The 11,850-nt window shown below is 46.4% G+C and overlaps 1 protein-coding gene and 1 long non-coding RNA gene across 6 annotated transcripts; one reads left to right on the top strand and one right to left on the bottom strand.

The window, feature by feature from the left end:
* The first annotated feature begins 343 nt into the window (after positions 1 to 343).
* On the top strand, positions 344 to 4,524 carry LOC110305539 (C-type lectin domain family 10 member A). 5 transcript variants are annotated; one of them, XM_085829855.1, is made up of 11 exons: positions 344 to 501; positions 827 to 935; positions 1,592 to 1,689; positions 2,283 to 2,393; positions 2,809 to 2,904; positions 2,988 to 3,059; positions 3,139 to 3,210; positions 3,425 to 3,511; positions 3,617 to 3,768; positions 3,846 to 3,952; positions 4,104 to 4,524. In XM_085829855.1, the coding sequence occupies exons 3-11, from the start codon at positions 1,629 to 1,631 to the stop codon at positions 4,258 to 4,260; spliced, it is 915 nt and encodes a 304-aa protein (XP_085685981.1). In that variant the 5' UTR covers positions 344 to 501; positions 827 to 935; positions 1,592 to 1,628; the 3' UTR covers positions 4,261 to 4,524. The 5 variants fall into 5 exon arrangements, with proteins under 5 accessions (XP_085685981.1, XP_021033212.1, XP_029338871.1 ...); XM_021177553.3 differs by having other exon boundaries at positions 2,280 to 2,393; XM_029483011.2 differs by having other exon boundaries at positions 1,550 to 1,689; positions 2,280 to 2,393.
* A 723-nt stretch (positions 4,525 to 5,247) lies between these two features.
* LOC115032301 (uncharacterized) lies at positions 5,248 to 8,405 on the bottom strand. The gene is made up of 2 exons (XR_003837940.2): positions 8,289 to 8,405; positions 5,248 to 7,298 (listed from the first exon to the last, which is right to left on the bottom strand). It is a non-coding gene; the product is annotated as an uncharacterized LOC115032301 (long non-coding RNA).
* Between the last annotated feature and the right edge of the window lie 3,445 nt (positions 8,406 to 11,850).

Here is an 11,850-nt window from a genome sequence, read left to right as displayed (position 1 = left end):
GTTGGTCGTAGTCAGATGATGAGGACTTGTGGTAGGAATGTGCTTGAGGGTTAATGATGAGATACGGATGATTCTTGGAAATATATAGGCAGGAAGTAAATGAAGATGCAGGGTGTAAGATAAAACTGCAAGCTGTTCTTTTTGGTCAATCCCTCACCCCAACACTCTTAAAATGAGGAAGTCACAAGAGCTCCCAGAAAGAGGAATGGAAGAAGGCACACCCTTGAGGACAAGTGCAGAGTTAGTCCCAACCCCAACTCCACCCCACAGCCTTGTCACGTGCACCAATCACCATCTGCTCAGTATTATTTATGGTTAAGACTTGAAATCAGATGTCCCAAAATACAGACCACTGGGCACAAAACCCAGCAAGACTCTGTCTTGTGTACTTGTGGCTTCTGCTTGTCCCTCCCACACCAACCCTCCGGGATATAGTTCTCCACTCTGACTGAGTTCCTGCCTCTGGTCACTGCTGCACAGGGAAGCCAAGACTTCACACTGGTAACTGGGCCAGGGTTGCCAGGGAGACCAGTAGGGCAGGGAACGTGCAAGGTGCTTCACAGAGAGGGAGGATGTTGGGCTTGGATGACCTAAGTGGAAAGAGATACAAGAGGAGAGTGTGGAATTTAATTTCCCTTGATTGGATTATGGGTGCCTCGATTCCAAGGGAGACAAAGACCCCGATGCAGCCCCAGTTGGGGATCCACTGCAGCCAATCTTCTTCTCAATCTGGCCCTACTCTAATCTCAGTGTTAGCCCCAAATCCAGTTTGGGCGTTCGAATCAGCCCTGATTGAAAATCAAATTGAACCCTATTCTGCTTCCAGATTCACTGCAAGCTCGGGCCCAGGTCCTCCCCTGGCTCCTGAGTGTAGGTGCAAGTCCCAGGAAGGGCACAGTCTCAAGACCTGGCCCATAGCAGACCTAACAATAGCAGTAAGTTCAGCTTTTGATATTACCTCCAAATTATAAGCTCAACTGAACTGTACTACACCCAATCCTGATCCCATTTCTAATTCAATTGTAAGCTAGCTCCCTTCAAAAAATTTTTTTAATTTGCTTTCTTCTTTTTTTCTTTTCCTCTGCCTTCCTTCTTTTTCCCTTTCCTCCTTCCTTCCTTTCTCTCCCCCCCAACCCCCCCCCAAAAGCTGAGGACTGAACCCGGGTCCTTGTCCTTGTAGGCAGTGCTCTACCACCAAGCTAAATATATACCTCTCTCATTTTTCAATTTTAATCATTTATTTATTTAATGTGTGTGAGAGTTTTGCCCGTGTGTACATGTGTGCTCGTGTGTGCCTGTTGTCCACAGAGGTAAGAAGAGAGTATTGGATCTCCTGGAAATAGAGTGAGCTATGATGAATGGTTATGAGCTGCCAGGTAGATACTAGAAACTGAACCCAGATTCTCTGAAAGAACAACAAATGCTCTTCACCACTGAGCTGTCGGCCCAGCCCTCTCCAGGCCTTCTCATTCTTCCTCTAACCCGACATATCCGACTTCAGTTCCAGGCTTTACCTCATTAAAGCTTCTAGCACTCTCCTTGGTCCCAGATCTGTATCTGTCTGGATCCTGGTGTCTCGGTTTCCGTTCAGACAGCTCCAGAGGCCTTGTGTTTGTTCAAGCGTAACAATGATATACGAAAATCTCCAGAACTCAGGGAGCGAGGAGAAAACCCAAGAGCCTGGTAAAGGTGAGAGCAGAGCCCATACTCCTGGCCCAGCATCTTCACTTGTCCCCAATCTCTGTGTGTCCACCCTGGGCAGAGCTGTGTGCTTGAGTCTGGTGGATGCTGGACTCAGGACCCAGGACCCACTGTGAAGAGGATACAAGGTCCTCAGGAAGACAGGGCCAACGAAGACCTCAGGGACTTGTCTTCCCGTGCTCTGTAGGGGTGTACAATGCAGGGAGCTGGGGTTGGAGGTGAGCTCGTTTATTTGATCCTGCAGACATGTGTGAACCTGTTAGGAACCTGCTGGCCCCTATCTGGGTGCTGTGCTCCCAGTTTCTCCCCCACAGGCTCAGATGACAAGACCTTACCATGCGCTTGTTTCTGATTGGGTGTTAAACACATTCTCTGATATGTGAGAGGTCCAACAGACTGCAGACTTCCAATGCTTTAGAGGTGTCAAATGCCTGGGCACTTGGCACTCCCTAACTTTCTAGCTATGCCCGTACCCTTGCTGTGAAAAGCCTTCACTGCCCCCCTCCTGTAGCCCTGTTCTTCTCCCTTCTGCCTCTTACAGTTTGGATCCTGAGTCGTGACATCCCCTTCTCTTTCAGCAGCTCTTTCCCAGTCCTTCCTGTGGCGCATCCTCTCTTGGACCCACCTCCTCGTGTTCTCCCTGGGCCTTGGCCTCCTGCTGCTGGTGGTCGTCTCTGTGATTGGATCCCAAAGTAGGTTGCAGGGAGAGAGGAACCACAGGGTGTGTGGGCGGGATAGAGGAGAGAACCAGGGCAGTGATTGGTGCAGAGGGTCCAGAAGGACAGCAGTTAGGGCCACAGCAAGGACAAGTTTAAGGAGCACTAGAGACAGTGACTTGAGTGAGATGAGAGCAGTGGTGGGGACACAGAGGCCCCATGGTCAGGCAGCTGCTGGCTGTGTCACCTGTTACTGTGCTTGGGTTCTACAATCGCATCACCTCACCTCTTCAGCCTTCGTTTATGCATGTGCAATGTTGGATAACAACAGTGCTTACCCACTGGGTCTCTGTGAGGCAGAGTGTCACTGTGTGTGCAAGGGCCCTGCCTAGTGCTGGCACAGAGGGAACCCGAGAAATCTTGGTTCTGATCATCCTGTCGTCCTCATCAGATTCCCAGTTAAGGAGGGACCTAGGCACCCTGAGAGCCAGTTTAGACAACATCACCTCCAAGATAAAGGCTGAATTCCAGTCCCTGGACTCCAGGGGTGAGCTGGGCTCTCACGGGGTTCTGGGCTGGAGTGGGCAGGGTAGCAAGGACAGTCCTGAGCTCCAGTTCCTTGTTCTGCAGCTGACAGCTTTGAAAAAGGGATCAGTTCTCTGAAAGTGGATGTAGAGGATCACAGGAAGGAACTGCAGGCAGGTGAGAGGCCCTGGTCTGGAGAGTGTGCAGAAGGGTGTGGATGAAAGCGAGTTTCTGGTGCTGAGCTGTCCTCTTCCAGGCCGAGACTTGAGCCAGAAGGTGACTTCTCTGGAGAGCACAGTGGAGAAGAGGGAGCAGGCTCTCAAAACAGGTGAGGCTGAGGTTTCCCTGTGCCCTGGCAGGAGGTGTGAGCATGCGTAGTGTGTGGAGATGGTCCCAAACTGAGCACTGGCAGGAGGTGTGAGCATGCGCAGTGTGTGGAGAAGTGCCCAGACTGGGCCTTGTGTAGACCATCTGAACACCAGGAGCTCCCAAGCAGATGCCACAGCCAGAGCGCTATTCTCACTTCTGTCTGTGTGTCCCAGATCTGTCTGATTTAACCGACCGTGTGCAACAGCTGAGGAAGGACTTGAAGACCCTGACGTGCCAGCTGGCCAACCTCAAGAACAACGGTGAGAATGAGAAGGGCGATGGAGGTGGTTTGCTCTCTAGTTCCTGGGAGGTGAGGACTCGATAGGCATTGCCTCTGCTCTCCATCCTTGCTTTGCTTTTCATAGACTCGGAAGTGGCCTGCTGCCCGCTTCACTGGACGGAGCATGAAGGCAGCTGCTATTGGTTCTCTGAGTCTGGGAAGTCGTGGCCTGAAGCTGACAAGTACTGCCGGCTAGAAAATTCTCACCTGGTGGTGGTCAACTCCCTGGAGGAGCAGGTGATGCCTGGGTGGGCTCTTTTTGGGAGTCTCTCTGGTCTGAGGGAGAGGTAACCATGCCTTTTTTCTTTCTTTAGAATTTTCTACAGAATCGCTTAGCCAATGTGGTTAGTTGGATCGGACTAACGGACCAAAATGGGCCCTGGAGATGGGTGGATGGGACCGACTTTGAGAAAGGTTTTAAGTGAGTGTGTGCTGTATATTTGCCCTGCTCTAGTGGTCTTTGCCTGGGACTACCTCTTCCTTCAAGACTCTGGCCCTGGGGTAGGTGGTAGAATCTGGGGATATGGCTTAGAGTCTGGTTTCTGGAGGCTGACATCTGTGTTTGTTCATAGGAACTGGGCCTCACTGCAGCCAGATAACTGGTATGGACACGGACTGGGAGGAGGCGAGGACTGTGCCCATATCACTACAGGTGGTCCCTGGAATGATGATGCCTGCCAGAGAACCTACCGCTGGATCTGTGAAATGAAGCTGGCCAAGGAGAGCTAGGAGCTCTCGCCAAGTAATTTATTTCTTCAGTGGTTTCAGCTGCTCAAGCCTGAAGTTTGGAATCCTCCTACCCGGTCTCAACATTACTGGGGACTCCCCCCCACACACCCAAAGAATTTTAAGGCAAGGAGAAAGGATTGTGTTTGAGCTGGGTAGTGCGGTGTTTGGAAGAATAAGGTTGTTGAAATCTGTGATATTTTGTACAGTGTGCAGCTTATTGTAGGCAACTTTTGAATGTAACAAAAATTAAATACTTTTTGTTGATTTTGCCCCATTTTATTCTTATCAAAATTGGGTAATAAGGTGAAAAACTATATAGACCACAGCCTAACATTTATCCTCTTTGAGTAAAAGCAAATTCAAAACATGAGAGGGTAGCCAGGCATCCCCAAAAGATTTACAGAAGTCAAGTTTATCAAAGCTCTGCTTGAATTCCTGAGAGCTTCAAGTTCAGTAAGGGTGTGGGGTCTGTTACCACATTGTTAAGAAAAGTGTGGAGCTAGGATGATGACCCTCATGCTTGTAGTTTCACCCCCTGAAGGCAGAGGCAGGGGGACCATCACCAGTCTGGGCTACACAGTAAGTTCCAGGTCAGCTAGGGCTACACAGTGAGACATCATCTTAAAACTAAAAACAAGAGGAACCTCTGTAAGTCGTCATGGGAAAAGGAAAAGCCAAGAGTTGTCCGTTCCATGTTCAAATCACTGGAAGAAGATGGTGGAGACATCACTTGTAAGAACTGTGTTCTGGGTTGGTGTGAGTGCTCAGTCGGCAAAGGGGCCTGCTGCCAAGCCTGAAGACCTGAGTGTGAACGCTGGCACCCATGTGGTGAAAAGAGAGAGCCAAGTCACGCATGTTGTCCTCTGATCTACACACGCACGCACGCACGCACACACACACACACACACACTGTTCTGAGTTTTTGGTACTTCTCCGTGCCTCTAAAGGGTTTATAGGCACAGTTAAGAATACATTGCTGGAAACCCATTTTTCAGACTTATTTTATTTTCATGGTATTTTGTTTTGCTACAGGGTCTCTCTACATAGCCCTGGATGACCTAGAACTCACTGTGTAGACCAAGCTGGCCTTGAGTTCATAGATATCTACCTGCCTCTGCCTTAAAAGTGTGTACCCCCATGCCTGGCTAATTTCATGCATTGTTGTTATTGTTGTTGTTCCTAAATCATGTATGTGAATCTGAGTGCTGGTGCTTGTGGAGCCCAGGGGAGCATGGATCACTAGGAGATGGAGCTGCCCTATGTGGGTGGTGGGAACTGAACTCAGGTCTTCTGCAGACGAATTCACACCCTTAAATGCTGTTACCTCTTCAGCTCCTAGAGATGCTTTTTAATATCATGAGGTCCCATGTCTGTTCCTGGGGTTATCTAATAGGCTGTTGTATTACTATGGGGTAGGCAAGTGCCTGCTTATGTCTTTGCATTGTGTATATGTAATTCACATCGAGGCCAGAAGAGGGTGCCAGATCCCCTGGGACTGGAACTATAGGTAGTAGGTAACAGCCATGTGGGTGCTGGGCATGGAAAACTGGTCTTCCACAAGATTAGCCGGTGCTCTAAACAGTCATCTCTTTTTAAATCCCCTGTTTGTTTTGTTTTGTTTTGTTTTTGTTTTTCCGTTTGAAGCGATCAATGGATTTCCCCCTGATTTCTTTCTCTGCATGTCTGCCACGGGCACATAGAAAGACGACTTGGTTTTGTTTGTTGATTTAACAGTCTACTACTTTGCTAAAATTCTATCTGATGTAATAATTAAGAAAAAAATATTGGGGCTGCAGAGATGACCCAGAATTTAAGAACATTCGCTGTTCTTCCAGAGAACCCAAGTTCAATTCCCAGCTTCCACACACAGGGCAGCTCACAGCCGTCTGGAACTCCCTTTCCAAGAGATCCAACGCCCTCTTCTGGCCGCTGTAGGCACTGCATGCACATGGTACATAGACATAACAGGCAAGATATACACACATGTAAAATAAAGACTAAAAATTTTAAATTTTAAATTAAAAAAACACTTGAAGATTCTGAGTTGTTTGGTTACTGTGAGCTAGGAGCGCTGGTTGCATCCAAAAGCTTTCGAGGTCCAGAGCATTATGAGAAGAGAATCGGAAGGCATGGTTAGGAACCTGGCTTTGTCCTGTGCAGGTGTGGGAGCTTCGTTATTCGGTTCTGGAGTCTCAGTGCTCAAAGAGGGTTATAACCCTACGCACTGAACCGATCAGCATCCGTGCTTCAGAAATCCTTGAACCAAACTTACTGCTGTGTAGCACTCCTCATACCCAGCAGACACTGTGTTCAGAGACAGGTAGCAAATCCCATGAGCAAATAGCCCAGAGATGCTAAAACTACAGGAGAGAAAGCCCTGCTTTAATTGTTTGGAAGTAAAGTTCTTTTTAATTAGTATACATAGTGTTCGACCTCATTATGGAATCTTCAAATGAGATGTGTTTTTGTTTGCACTCCCCCATCCCTCTCTTCTCTCCCAGGCCCACCCTTCTGTGCTCTTCTAACCTGCCCACAGAGGTCTTCTACTCGTGTTCTGTGGCCCACCCACCTCTTACCCTCTTTCTCCCTTCTTCTGGTCTCCTTCCTACTTCAGGATCTATATTCATACCTATTTATTATATATGTGTAGACTATTTATTATATACCTATGTACAGACTATTTATTATATACTTATGTATGACTTTATGAGCGAGAATCCTCATGGGAAAGACAACACATAATTTTGGCTTTTCTGAGTCTAGATCACCTCATTTAACACAATATTTTCCAAACCCATCCATTTTTCTGCAAATTTCATGATTTTTTTTCTTTATAAATGAGTACAGTCCCACTGTGCACGCACGCACGCACGCACGCAGGTTTTCATTATCCTGGCATAGTTGGTACGCAGCTGGGCTGGTTCCATTTTCTTGCTGTTGAGAATAAGGCAGCCATGAATGTGGATGAAGAGGTAACTGTGGTCCGATAAGGAGACAGAGTCCTCTGAGTTATACGTCCATGAGTGAGAGAGCTGGACCTATGGAATGTTAGGACCTCGGTAAACTATTAAGGCCTACATGGAATCGGCCTATGTAAAATGTTAAGGCCCAGGTAATGTTACCTGGCTAGCCGGCCATCAAGGAAACTTTCTCAAATGTTTCTGTTGTTACTAGGAAACTTTCTAAGGCCAAGATTGATTCCATGGTCTGTTATGTTCTGTGCCCTTGGAAACCAATCATGTTAGAAGTCAGTAGAACTGTTCTGTATAGTTACTCACAATAAGCTTGGACCTGAATCAACCACCCAACAGCACTTCCTGCTCCTGTGCATAAGTTTTTATGGTTCTTGCCTTTATAAACTCCCCTGGGATGGACCCAAACAATAGAGGGACACCTGCCTCAATATAGGGAACTATTTGGAATAAGACTTCCATTTTGAGTAGTGGTCGGGTAAAGTTTAAATTCCCAAGACCTCCCTGGGAACTGACATCCTACTTGGCAGAGAAAGAGGCAAGTGTGTGGTAACTGACATCCTGGTTGGAAGTTGACATGAATGTTAGACAAGTCCTAACCTGGTAGACAAGTCAGGACATGAATATTAGACAAGGCAAGTCCTCTGCCACAGCTGACTATTCCAACCAATGGGAGCAGGATAAGTGTACACCCAAGACACGCCCCTAAGGAAATCCCCTATCCCTAAATCCTGATTGGTGAAATAATTTGGCACAGATGTCTGTAGATCTGCAGCTTTAAAACGATGAAGGATTTTATCTCCCAAATCTGGACCATGGCCCTGGTCCACCAGTCCTGGGACACACTCAACAAATGATCTCTGTCTGACTACGATGGGTGTTCATGTAACTTGTGAGGTGACTCCTGAACCCCAACATGGAAGTTCTAATTTGTTTTTTTAGGCATTTCCATGAGTTGACACCTTGGTTAAGGTGGCTTAGTTAGGATTTCTATTGCTGTGATAAAATACCATGCCCAAAACCAATCTGGGGAAGGGAGGGTTGATTTGATCTTACAGCTCCGGTCGCACTCCATCACTGGAAGAGGTCAGGGCAGGAACTCAAGGCAGGAACCTGAAGGCAGGAAGCCATGGAGGAGTGCTGTTTACTGGCTTGCTGCTCCTGGCTTGTTCAGCCTGATTTCTTGTATAACCTAGGATGACCCGCCCAGGGTTGGCATTGTCCACAGTGAGCTGGGCCCTCCCACATCAATCATTAATCAAGAAAATGCTTGGTAGACTAGTCCATAGGAAAATTACAGAGGCATTTTTTTTTTAATTTAGGTTCCTCTTCCCAAGTCAAGTTGTGTCAAGTTAAAAACAAAACAAAACAAAACAAAACAAAACAAAACCCAAAACAGTCCAACCAGGACTTAAAGGTTTCAGTTTCCCCCCACAAGTCCTCACCAGCATTTGCTATTGTCTCTTTTCTTTCCTCTCCCTTCCCCCTATCTTTCTCTGTCTCTCTCTGCCTCTCTGTCTCTATCTCTGTCTCTCTCTTTCCCTCTGTTTTTGAAACAGAGTCTCACTATGTAGACCAGGCTGTCCTAGAACTCACTATGTAGACCAGGCTAGCTTTGAATTTACTGTGATCTGTCTGCCTCTACTTCAGAAGCTCTGAGATTAAAGGTGTGTGCCACCCACCTCTTTTCTTGATATAGCTAGCCATTCTGATGGAACCTCAAAGTAGCTTTAATTTGCACTTTCCTGATGGCTAAGGACACTGAACACTTAGAAATACCTCACTACCAATTATTTTTCTTCATTTGTTCATTAGCTCATTTGTTGATTGACAATTTTATTTTGTTTTAGTGTTCAACTTTTGTAGTTAAGCAGATAAAGATCTATTCTAGACATTAATCCCCTGTTTGAACTGCAGTTGGCAAAGATTTTCTCGACATTCTGAGAGACTTTCTGTTTGCTCTGCTACCCAAGTTGCTTCCTTTACTGTGCAGAAACCCTTAGATTTTTATGCAATCCCATTTATTAATTCTTGGGACTATCTCTTGTGCTATTGGAATCTTATTTGGAAACCATTTGCCTATGCCTGTACCCTAAAGTGTTCTCTCTCTGTTTTCCTGTAACAATTTCAGTGCTTCTGTCTATAATTCAAATTTAATTCCAGTGTGACTTTATTCTTCTAAAGGTGGAGATCCAATGTTGCCAGCACCATTTATTGAATAGGCTCTTCTTTTTCTAGAGTATAATTTTTGTGAAAAACTAGGGGATCATAGCTGTGTGGGTTTATTTCTGAGCCCTCGAATCTGCTTCACTGGTCTGTATGTCTCTTTTCAAGCCAACACAGTGCTGTCTTTATCACAGTAGATCAGGTATAGTGACACCTCCCACTGTGTTCTTTCTGTTAAGGATGAGAAAAAAAACCAATATTAATAGAATCAACACCCAATGATAGGCTTGAAAGCAAACCAACCAGGTCCTGCAGATCTTATAGGATTATTAATGGATCGTGGCAAGTATTTGCCCATAAGTAAGACTTCAGCTAAGAACAACAACAACAAACAAACAAACAAACAAACAAAACCCAATGCTCTACTGTGGTACAACAGAATTGAACAAGAAAATGCATCTTTTAAAAGCCTGAATTAATATACATTGTCTTGCCATCTCTCTAGGTCCTTCTGAGCTTAAGAGAAGATAAAAGAGAAAATCCCCGTAGTCTAGATATAAACAACGCAAGCCCTGCAGACTGAAACTGTAGACTGGCAAAAAGAAGCTCTCAGGAGGAACTGCATGGAGTCATAAAATGAATCGAAATAAATGTTATAACTCACAGAAGTCTGAAAGAGAGTAGGGACACCCTCCCTCTTTGGTCAATAACAAAATGTCTGCAGGAACAGCTTAAAGGGGAAAGGATTTATTTTGGTTCTGGGCTTCTGTGCTGGTTTGAATGAGAATGGCTTCCATAGGCTCATGTGTTTAAATGCTTGGTCCACAGTTGGTGGAACTGTTTGGGAAGGATTAGGAGGTGTGGACTTGTTGGAGCAGGTGTGTCACTGTGGATGGGTTTTGAAGTATAAAAGCCTACCCATTCCCAGTCTCTCTCTCTCTCTCTCTCTCTCTCTCTCTCAGCCTGGCTGCCTGCTGCCATGCTTCCTGCCATAGTGATCAAAGACTAACACTCTGAAACTGTAAGCAAGGCCCCAATTAAATGCTTCTTTCTATAAATTGCTTTGGTCATGGTGTCTCTTCACACCAATAGAACAGTAACTAAAACACACACACACACATTAAAAAAAAAAAAAAAGAGTAAGTAGTGATGTTATCACAGTACCAGATCAGTTAGAGCAAGCAAAGAGATGAATTTGTGCATTGCGACAATGATGTCTGAGGTAGCCTTGAAGAGCAAAGGTTCTGTCTGAGCACATGATTTCCAGATGCACCTGGAGAGTCAGGGAAGAGAGAGAATGCCAAGATGATGCCGAGCTGCGATGCTTTGAACATCAGGCCAGAAACTCCTGGGACAGGAAGTGAAAGGGGGCTTTTCGGAGTCTCCTGATGAACACGGTGGTTCCAAGCAGAGACGTGGTCACTTAAGGCACAAAGAGGTTCTGGTTCTGACAGCACACCTGTGTATTCACAGCAGCAGGCACCCACAACCTCTTCAGAAACCGATGCCAGCCTCCCAAAGCTCGTCTTGGACTGCCACCCTTCCCACCTTGGTGGCATCTGGATCCCTCTGGGACCTCTCCATTCCTGAGACTACCTGGGGTCTGGGGAATGGAGGGCTCTTGCTGTGACTTTTACCACGACCATGCTGACCTCCTGGCCCCCTTCATTCCTACAACTGCTTCTTAGCTCTCCTTTCTCAAAGATCCTCGCCAAGGCTGTGTGCTCCTTGCACCTCCAAGGGTCTGGCCCTGGAGTGATGTGCCCAGCCTTGGTGTCTCCACTCACATATGCCCCTCTTGGGCTTTTCTCTCCAGCTCCCTTGTGGAACCAGGGGTATTCAGTGACCCTACCCGACTTAATTCAGTTGACCCAAGACAGATGATATGAATACAGCCACCACTGGAAAGAAAGGTGGACCAACCAACAGGACCAACAGACAGACAGACAGACAGACAGACCACCAATTCTGGGACAGAGATGGCTCCATCTGTGCCCTCTGTGTGGAGGGTATGTCAAGAGGCTAAATGGGTTACTAATGCTCACCAAAGAAAGTTGAGGGACAATTCCACTGTGCCTATCACCAAGGCCTGTCCCTCCTGTCCCTGTCTAGTGCAAGCCAAGAGTGGTGCTTGTGAGAGATGTGGAAGGGCTGCTGTGGCAGCTTCTCACAAAGAGAGATTTCCAAAAACTAAAAGTGTTCCACCCCCCCTTCCCAACCCCCCCACACCCTGGTTTATATAAGCCTGGCCTTTGCATTTGGGTTATTTTTGATATTTTCCCTATAACTATTTCATAATATTGACTTGCAGTGAAATGGATCAGTGGCGTTTTCTAAGTATGAGATGTGTGGGAAGAAAATGTAATACTTTTTAATTAAAGTTATTTCCAACTGACCAACACATTGAGTTTTTCATGGAGAAAAAAATGTTCTGTTCCAACATACCCTTTAT

The sequence above is a fragment of the Mus caroli genome, unplaced genomic scaffold (genome assembly GCF_978045245.1).
Source record: "Mus caroli unplaced genomic scaffold, Mus_caroli_1 scaffold_13, whole genome shotgun sequence".
In the NCBI taxonomy this organism is placed as follows: domain Eukaryota; kingdom Metazoa; phylum Chordata; class Mammalia; order Rodentia; family Muridae; genus Mus; species Mus caroli.
Note: the sequence above shows the minus strand (reverse complement) of the source record. Positions and strands in the feature narration are given on the sequence as shown.